This window comes from Papaver somniferum, unplaced genomic scaffold (genome assembly GCF_003573695.1).
Source record: "Papaver somniferum cultivar HN1 unplaced genomic scaffold, ASM357369v1 unplaced-scaffold_75, whole genome shotgun sequence".
NCBI classification, from domain to species: domain Eukaryota; kingdom Viridiplantae; phylum Streptophyta; class Magnoliopsida; order Ranunculales; family Papaveraceae; genus Papaver; species Papaver somniferum.
Genome location: NW_020650415.1, coordinates 32209 through 42980, shown reverse-complemented (window position 1 = coordinate 42980; position 10772 = coordinate 32209). Strand labels below are relative to the sequence as shown.

The 10772-nt window shown below is 36.8% G+C and overlaps 1 protein-coding gene across 1 annotated transcript; it reads right to left on the bottom strand.

The window, feature by feature from the left end:
• Positions 1–11: 11 nt before the first annotated feature.
• On the bottom strand, positions 12–1941 carry LOC113344196 ((-)-alpha-terpineol synthase-like; the record flags this gene model as incomplete). Its single annotated transcript, XM_026588211.1, has 6 exons — positions 1659–1941; positions 1304–1571; positions 793–1177; positions 465–683; positions 248–386; positions 12–149 (listed from the first exon to the last, which is right to left on the bottom strand). Coding segments are annotated over exons 1-6 (1386 nt in total), but the record flags the coding sequence as incomplete, so codon positions are not given.
• Positions 1942–10772: the final 8831 nt, after the last annotated feature.

Below are 10772 nucleotides of genomic sequence, written 5' to 3'. Positions count from 1 at the left end.
CTTCGATTAGTCGTGAAATATGCAGCCATTAGAAAGACATATCCAACAGATGACACCGACCCATTATGCTGATATTCCATAAAAGTTGGGACATACTCATTATGGCACCATTTTGCTTCTGTCAACATTGCCTTCACCGAATTGGCCAACTAAATAAACGAAGAACAACGCCAATTATCCACAAATTCTCTAAAAAAGTTAGGCGATGGAAAAAAAAAAGAACAAAAACAACAATGTACACATATACCGATTTGGTTAAGTGCGGTAAGATGTCAAATTGTTGTTCACTGAGTATCTCGAAAGCCATTTCATTCACGGTGTTGAAGAGGGCTAAGAAACATATCTTCATGTAATATGGCAGGTTCTCCACGGCTTTGGAATCCCACCTTCAAATGAAAATTTGTAAATTAACGCCATAAGAGTTTCGGCTAAGGTAGTTGAAATTTGAGTATATAGGATTATACCTGTCAATAGCAACGGTAAATAGTTCTAGTTCTTCTAAAGATCCATGAGAATCATAGATGTCATCGATTACTAGAGCAAAGCTCATAATTTTGGTGACCCATTCTCTACAACGTCCTTGTCGTGGCTCCCAACAAGCCCCAATATTTGATAAGAAGCACTCAACCAATCGATCTCTTGCAAAATACAATTCCTTTGCAATCCCCATATCATTCCACCATCTGAACCAAAAATGAGATAATAGCACAATTAGTACAGTAAGACATCATTGCAACTAACGGACCGCAGTCCGCATATGCCCTTAAATGTACGTATAAAATAGACATGCACCTTAATACATGCATGAGTTCCATCTTGTGTTGAGCCTGAACCATGTTAAAATTTACTTTAGCCAATTCAAGAAGAGGAGGATTCATATCATTTTGAGACTCATATGCTTCAATGTAAAACCTAGTTTCCGATCTTGGAACCCTCCAGTGAAATGGTGTCTCTAAAGATTGACGAACTTGTTTATCAAGGTTAATGTTAATGTTTTTACTTTTGTTGCTTCCATTTTCCGATAGATATTTTCTTGTGAGGAGTATGGCTTCACTTAAGATGCTTTCCCCTTTCATAAGCAGATGTGCCGCTTCAAATAAACTCAGCATTCCCTTTATATCGTAAACAATAGTTTCCTTGAACCCACCTTCCGCGTGTCTGAATTCGTCAAAAACATCTACCACACGCAAGATAAACTTGTTATTAGCTAAAAGAAACGACAAAGCAAACCCACTATATAATTGAAAAACCATGAATTTAACAGGGGCAAACGCCCACACCTCATGGACTTAGCTGGCTCTACCTTGAGATTCATAAAAACCATACTGCCTAAAAAGCCTAAATCTGAGAGAAGTTGCATATAAGTTATCTTTCATCTTCTGTGCATCGTCACGGTCATGGTACATGTCCTCTAGGATTTTGAGAATCTCTTCCTCTATAAAGTAACTCATTCCGAGTCTTTGAATCGCATCGATCAACTCAAGCTTCTCCAGTGGTTTTACTGCATTCTTAAGCAAACCCTTCACTTGTTGTTTTATGTTCTTCACGGGTAATTCCGTATCTGTTTTGTGCTGCATATAAAAAAGTAGTAGTAATTAGTATAATCTTAGAAGATGAACCAGTTCATATAATGAACTACTCGAGTGGAAAATTAATACAATGATCGCCATGTAATTAGTCTTTGGTACTGATTCAACAAAATGGTTATCCCAAATTGCAGGTTGGTACTGAAAGTGCACGGAGTCTTCTGATTGTGCAAGGCGTTTGGTGCTAACAGGCAACCGGCTCGAGAATGGGGTGGAGGTGAAAGGGGACCGTAACGATGATGAAGAACAAGATGGGGAAGAAGAATTTAGGAGTGGATAGTGAATAATTTGAGACATTGCAGAGATCATATTATTAGTTGGTGCCAATGTTCAATGCAAATCTCTCAACTTTCTTTTTTTCTCTCTATCAATGTTATTAATGGGATGGTCCGGATGGATATATATATATATGTATTTACTAACCGAGTCATTATTACATTTTACATGCACACGTTTTCATTTCATCTTGTCCAAAGATATTTTCATGATAGAACGTCACAGGACAAGTGTTTTAGGGAAACATGCAGCACGGAAGTGACGTACGTATAACTTATTGTTAAACGTCACACGACAAGTGTTTTCGGGGAACATGCAACATGGGAGTGATGTACGTATAACTTACTGTCAAAATTTTGGTGGGCTGCGAGTTTCCAACACAAGTCACTGGTACCCTCCATCACCTAATAACTTTACCACTGTATTACGGTGACACAGTCAATTTTCTTATAGTGGTCGTCCATGCAGTTTAAAGGCTTGCCAAGAATTTTCTTATGGTGGTCGTCCACGCAGTTTTAACAAAAATTTTCTCATTTTGGTTGTCCACCCAGTTTAAACGCATGTCAAGAATATTGAACTATGAAGAAGACATAACTCCCAAAATAATTGCTAGCCTACATTATTAAATACAGACAAAGGAATGAGAATGTCAATTCAAGTCCATGTCATACATACGTAGGCCGGAGGCAGTTGCATTTGTTATGGCGTACAATTCCTTATTCTATATCTTACCTGGATTTGGATTACCACCTTGTTAGTGTTTGGTCTTCTTTACACCATTTTCAGTTCAGTTGGTCATGATCGGTCATAATCAGTCATTTTAAGAGTGAGTTTCGTTTATTTCGGCCCGTTTGAATGTCAAAAGATTCTTATAACGCGTGATGAGAACTTAATTGTGATTTAACATGAGCTCAGCTGTTATGGCCTATGCGGATGCTAAATTGACGTCTATGGAATGGACATCGAAGCTTATGAGGGTTCTCGGAACGATATGTGGTGAACTCTTATTGATTCATCCTGTTACTCTAAAGCTGGAGGACCTAAGTGCTATTGAGCTTCAGAAACTCTAAAGGAATAAACTTTATCCCTAGAGCAGTGCAACTCCGTACAGATCACTGTGTTTATACGGTCATAATTTCAATTGTGGGTATTTCAAATCTGTTTGATTATGGATTGATCACTACACCTTCAGGAAATTCAAATTCCAATCAGCATGTTCAAGATTTGCGCAATTCAAGGAAATATCAACGGAGTCATTCAAGTTCTTTGACTCAATGTTATTCCGCGTAAGCCAATTCACCACGCTAAGAAAAAACAGAGGAATCGTAGGAAGGTGAAGAAAATCCAAAAACAGAATCTATCTCGGAAGGTTAAGCTACTTACCAATCAAAACACTTCTCATAATACTGTTACCACTTCTGAAACTTCACCTATGGATATTGAGGAGCCAATTTCAGTCTCTATCCCAAAGCCAGCCTTTACTATACATATTGAGTCTGAACCTGATCTTGATGTCACTCAAACCAATCTTAACAATTCGTCCCAAAACCTCCAGTTTATCATCAATCATCTTCAAGTTCAAATTCCAGCCTCCACATCCCCTTAGTTGAACCTGCACGGTCTTCTAAAACACCAAACTCTTCCACCGATATTACTTACACCTGTTCCAATCCTTTCTAAACTCCAAAATTTTCCATCCTGCCGTTTTGTACCTTATGATGATCATTCTCAATAAATATGTCGTATCATTCAGTTTTCTTAGAGGGTAAAAGCGCAAAGGTGGGTAAGCAGCAAATGCGAAAGATGACAAATATTATTGCGAATTCACTTGAATGAACTAAACGTTATACATACTATAGTTTTCAGTTAAGGTATACCCGAGGAAAATAAAAATGGAAGAAATAAATTATGAAGTGTTTCTACAGATGTTTTTAAAACTAAAATGAGCAAAGGTAAGAAGGTTCAAAATGATCGAATGATGTGTAGTCTATCAGGGTTCGAGATAGCTGATAGGATTTCTCTGTTCCCATTGCTTCAAGGGTTCATTAATTAAACAATGTTTACAATGTGAGAGCAGTAAAAACAGCAAACCAAAATATTTTTTTCTTTGTAACTTTAGATTTCTTAGCAATTTGTAATTCATCGTCTTTCTAATCACTAACATATTACATCTTCCCCCTTAAAGGCCTTGATAAATAAAACTCCCACATTAAACGGTGATGAAACCCTCACTTCTTATTGGACTAGAAAGGCCTTTTCTAATGTACAAGCTATGGTGAGGACACTTGGCATAACTCTATTGGTAGTAATAATTAAAATTTTGCTACACTTTGTTTACATAAGCTACTTAACTGTTAGTTAGTTACGGTGTTGACAAAAAAGTAGGTAGACAATGCTTACGTTAAAATTTAAACCTGAATTATTTATTTACACCGTGTTTACACCAATACTTAACTGCACTTTAATTTGGATGGACAAAACTTATGTCCAAATTGTTAAATAAATAAAAAATAAAATAAAATAAAATAAAACGTGAAACTCTTTGTTTCACACGTAATTCAGGAATTCTGTTAAAAAAGGAAATCGGTGATTCATCGAAAGAAAAGGAAATCGCTTATTAAGGAAATCTGAAGTTCGTGTTAAAGAAGGAAATCCGTAATCTTCCCCCTTCAGAAAACAGTTTAAATCAAAGAGTTTCAGAAACATTGAATCAAGCGACGACTACAAGTATTTGAATGGGAAACGATATTTTTATAGTTGAGAGTTTCTTTCATTGCCAGTTAATAAGTAGACAGGTTGATTATCCTATGGTAGAATTAGTCGCCCATGGTAGAAGCACATTACAATTATTCTTCGTGATTAATGAAATCCGAAAACCAGGGAGTCTTGGAAACTTGGGGGGATCTGGTTAAAGATATCGGTAATACCCATTGCTCAAGATAAAAAGGCCGTATGGTGACTAATTTCAGGTATTGTTTGTGTTTAATCTATGTGTTTCAAAAACAAGACTAATTTAGGGTTTTTCTTTTAGGTTCTTCCATTTGGTTTAATTCTAAAACTATTAATAAAATCTAAAAGATCTGGTTGGTGGCGAAGATGAGGGATCAACCGTACCATTCTAAAGGTTTTTCTTAGTTTCGTTTGTTTAATTGGTTTGAGTTCGTTCTTTTGACCCAATTTTTTTCTCCTTATCGTTCGGGAAAGACAGGAGCAGGTGATTTAGGTAATTTATTGGTGTTTTTGTGCTTCTGTTGATGACGTTTCTTTGTTTTTGTTTCCTATGGTGGTGTCGATGGTGTTGGATACAATTTTGGTTTTGAAGATAGTGTTGCAGTGCTTTCCAGGGATTTTTTATTTTTTAAACAAAAAATTAGGGTTTACAACGTTCATGTTCCTAGACAACTTCTGATCTTAGCATTCAGCACTATTTGTACCCAAAGTTACGTTTGGGAACGAAACACGATTGAATCGATTATTTGATGTGTGTTTTGGGTTAGGAGGCGAATTGGAGAACAAATAAAGAGACACAGGTTTAACATTGTTCGGCATGGTTTTCCTACGTCCACGGAAGAATCCCCTAGGGGAGTGGTATTTTATTGATATTTACAATTACAATGCTCTTTTCTTATATTGGCCGCCTCTCTATGATTTCTGCTCCTCCCTATTTATAAAGTTCAATATCTAATTTCAGTATAAACATAAATGGCATTAACTGCTCATTCATGCCCCCATCTTAAATTCTGCATGAAACTACTCGAATTAATTTTGCATGTTCAATTCTGTATGAAACTGCTGGAATTATATTGCATGCCTCCGTGTTAAATTCTGCATGAAACCGCTGGAATTAATAATGCATTCCTCCTGAATTAATTCGCATGAAACTGCTCATTCATGCCTCTTGAATTAATTCGCATGAAACTACTCATTCATGCCTCCAGTAGAAATTATGCATGCTGGCTGGCAGACTGGAATGATTGTTAACAGGCATAATGGCTGGCAGTATGGATGGATGCTGGCTGGCAGACTGGATTGATTGGCCGACATGCATAATGGATGGTAGCATGTATGAAGGCTAGATGGCAGGCCAGCTGACAGCACGGGTAGAGACTGGATGGCAGTGCGATAGAGTATTTAGCTGGGAATTGACTGACAGCACTGCTGGCAACATAAATGGAAACTTTATGGCAGCATCATTGGCAACATGAGTGCAAACTGCATGGCAGCACCATCGGCAACACGTCCTTGACATTCACTTATGGTTGATTTTGATCGTTGACCGGTTGTTGACTTTTCCATTGACCTTGACCATTGACCAGGAGATGATTTTGACCATTGACCGGGTGTTGACTTTGACCGTTGACCGGTCATTGATTTTATGTAATACTGGGAAGGCTGGTGGGCTTCTTCGGTTGACTGGTTAGCAGGCTTGGATGAGGGCCAATAGATGATTCAAGTACCAATTTGTCCCATTATGTGGCATTTTTACTTATAGTACAAACATCGCCCCCTCTTAACCTCCAACTTGTTGGGGATTAAGAAATTTTCGTTTTCCTTAGTCAATGACAAAACTCTCCCCCAAGTGTGGATTATTGATGCTGAGGTGATTTGGAAAACTTCCCTTGTTGTTTGCGGAAATTACAATCAAGACGCCCCCAAGTGAGGCTATTGTGACTGGGAGATCGGTGGGAAAAAGTTGGGCATGAATCGTTGTTGTATGCAAAAAATGGACTGAAGGCTGAACTAGACTGCAACGAAAGCGTGATGCTGCAGAGGAGTGGTGTTGAAAGTGATCTGTAACTATTGATGTAAAATGAACTGTGGTAGTTGTGTAGAACTTGATTAGTAACTGTTGTATGGAAAAAATGAGTTATATTTGATGTCACTCGGCTGGAATATGTGTGAGCTGTTGTTGTAAAAGAAATTTGAATTTGCAGACTGTAAGAAATTTCCGACCAAACTAGGTAGTACTAGCTGTTGGTATTAAGCTACTGTCAATTACGGAATGAGCCGAGGTAGTTGCGAGCGAAAGGGTGTGACCCTTTAGTAGTTGAGATTATAACATACTTTGTGCGTTGTTGTACCTCCAATGGTCTTGGTAGTGCTACTGGATGTAACATCGATCTTTATATGTCTCCAGTAGTTATATGAATCAGGATAGCAGCAGCTTTGTCGACTAGATCACAATAGTTGCTGAGGAACTGGATTGCAATGATTTCGGTAAACTGGACTGTGACGGCTACAAAAACCGTCCTATGCAGTAATGAGCAAAACTGGGTGGTAATAGCTTTAAGAAAAGTAGGTCTGCAGTAGCTGTGATCAACTTGGAATGCAGGAGCTGCAAATAGAGCTGGACTGCAGCAACTTTGATCAGCTGGACTGCAACAACAACGAGTAAAGATGCACTGCAGCAGCTGCGATCGTCTGAACTTCAAGATCTGTGAACAAAGCTGGACTGCAGTAGCTACGATCAGCTGGACTGCAGCAACGACGAGCAAAGTTGCACTGCAGCAGCTGCGAACATAGTTGTACTGCAGTAGCTTCGATCAGCTGAACTGCAGCAGTGAAGAGCAAAGTTGTTGGTAGGTTCGGAAACCTACAATAAAATATTGCAAGCGCACAACGTGTAACTAGTAGACAATAGAAAGTACAGGTCGTTCCCACAAGGAGTGTGAAATACTCTACTAACTAATACCAAGAATTAACTAATCAATAGGATGATGTTTAGGGATTTTTCAAATATCCGGAACAAAATGAAATAATAAATAGTCGTAAAAAAATAGGTTATGGGTTATTAAGGTTTTTGATTTCTACCAATTCAATCATGCAAACTCAACTAATCTCTATGTATTACTCAAAACAAATATTGAACTAAATCTTATACCTCGGAAGATGGTATGTTAAATTCTAAAATATTGTTTCTCCGCTATAATCTCCTTCGCTTCACGGGTAGTGATTCTAAAGCATTACCTATCAATCCTAAAGCATATCACGTCAATGGATTTAACGGAAGAATGAAATATCAATTGAAAAGCATAAATAATCAAAACAACCACATAAACGATTAATCACCAAGCTATATCAAGAGAAATTGCTAGTCAATGAATTATTATTAGAGATATCATCGTAGCGTTTAAACAATTAAATGGCTTCCATCTAGACCCTAACAAACGATTAATCAAACCATGGAGAAAATGAAATCAAAATCACAAAACCCTTGTTTCTCCTCTGCGGCTCTGCAGCCGTGCCTCCCCTCTCAAATATTCGACATCCTTTATATACACCTTCCCTTTCTTTTATTTCATTAAACAAAGTATCAAAATAAATTATTTCATGAAATACTTGCACTCAATTTGATGTCGTCATCAGTATCTTTCCCCAAATAGGATTGCCACCTCGTTCTTCCAGTGAAATAATAAACTCTCCTTATTCGCAAAATCTCCCAAATGAAGAAAGAATTATTTTATTTTCAAAATCTCACGTGTAAATATTCCTCAATTAATTTTTCACATGAAAAATAAATTATCCTTCCCGGTGGAATATATTTGTAATAAAGTAAGAAACATAAAATACTTCTCATTTTCAGTTTGCATGTGCCAACCCAAGTTTGATTTCAATTCCTTTGTTGCGTTTGTGCCTCGCCTATGAAACAATTTTATGTTGCTGATATATATGGAGATACCAGGCCAGCTACATTTTGTAATTATTTTCATTTTGGTTGCTGATATATGGAAATACCAGGCCAACCTCATTTCATCATTGTGGTTGCTGATACATGGAAATATCAGGCCAACCTCATTTCATAATTGTGGTTGTCGATACTTGGAAATACCAGGCCAACCCGACTGTTGATACATGGAAATACCAGGCCAGGATAATAAGTGTTGCTGATATATAGAAATACCAAGCCAGTATAATTGATCGTTGTGGTTGCTGATACATGGAAATACCAGGCCAACCATATTTCATCATTTCTGATATATGGAAGTACTAGGCCAACCACATTTTTCCATTTTCGTCGCAAACACCATTAAGTCTCACATTTTGTTGTTTATTCGTTGGATGATCGAATTCACTTGTACTTACTACAAAAGCACTAAAATAGTATTAGTAACTAAAATATTGGATCATAGCTAATATAAATATGGGTATAAAATGTAGCATATACATGCTTATCAACACCCCCACACTTATATTTTGCTAGTCCTCGAGCAAAACAGAGATATTATGCAATTGATTTTTATTTTATTTTTTTATTCTAAGAAAAGTGGAAACCTGCAAAATATGGATAATGACCCACTCCCCCACACTTAAAAATTATATTTTCCTCAATGTAATTGAGTCATCCAACGTAGAAATTAAGATGGGAAATACAAAAATAAACAATAAAAATAAGAGATAGAGTAGAGGGAACAAATCTGATGGGTTGACTCCCATGAAGCGAAACGTATTTGTTTCCCTACTTGCCAATAGCATGTAGTCTCAAACAAGGTGAAGTTGGTACCCCAAAGTAGACATTCAATCATATATATAGAGTCTACAAAGTTGAGGATCATCTCAACTAATCCGGTCAACTGAAGATATGTCCCTGTGAACACTATAAACCTCCAAAATGGTATGTAAATTCATTCTCAATCGAAAACTTTAAGTGATATTCAAATAATGCATACATGGGATAAGTAAATCATTCCCATACGCAACAAATTCAGATTGTTTGACAGTTTTTATTCGCGGAACACGCTCTAAATCAGCTGAATTAATTTCCGCAGAACAAGAGCTCAATGGAGCAATAATATCACGACTCATAGACTCCAAAATGGGTTATGGGTTATTAAAGTTTTCGATTTCTACCAATTCAATCATATAAACTCAGCTAATCTCTATGTATCACTCAAGACAAATATTGAACTCAATCTCATGCCTCGGAAGATGATATGTTAAATTCTAAAATATTGTTTCTCCGTTGTAATCTCCTTCGCTTCATGGGTAGTGATTCTAAAGCATTACCTATCAATCCTAAAGCATATCATGTCAATGGATTTAACCGAAGAACGAAATATAAATTGAAAATCATAGATAATCAAAACAACCATAAACGATTAATCACCAAGCTCTATGAAGAGAAATTACTAGTCAATGAATTATTATTAGAGATATCATAGTAGTGTTTAAACAATTAAATGGCTTCCATCTAGACCCTAACAAACGATTTACCAAATCATGGAGAAAATGAAATCAAAATCACAAAACCCTTGTTTCTCCTCTGAGGCTCTGCAGCCGTTCCTCCCCTCTTAAATATTCGACATCCTTCTTATACACCTTCCATTTCTTTTATTTCATTCAACAAAGTATCAAAATAAATTATTCCATGAAATACTTGCACACAATTTGATGTCGTCATCAGTATCTTTCCCCAAATAGTATTGCCACCTCGTTCTTCCAACGAAATAATAAACTCTCCTTATTTCCAAAAGCTCCCAAATGAAGAAAGAATTATTTTATTTCCAAAATAATCTCAGGTGTAAATATTCCTCAATTAATTCTTCACATGGAAAATAAATTATCCTTCCCGGTGGAATATATTTGTAATAAAGTAAGAAAGATAAAATACTTCTCATTTTCATTTTGCATGTGCCAACCCCAGTTTGATTTCAATTCCTTTGTTGTGTTTGTGGCTCGCGCTATGAAACAATTTTATGTTGCTGATATATATGGAGATACCAGGCCAGCTACATTTTGTAATTATTTTCATTTTGGTTGCTGATATATGGAAATACCAGGCCAACCTCATTTCATCATTGTGGTTGCTGATACATGGAAATATCAGGCCAACCTCATTTCATAATTGTGGTTGTCGATACTTGGAAATACCAGGCCAACCCGACTGTTGATACATGGAAATACCAGGCCAGG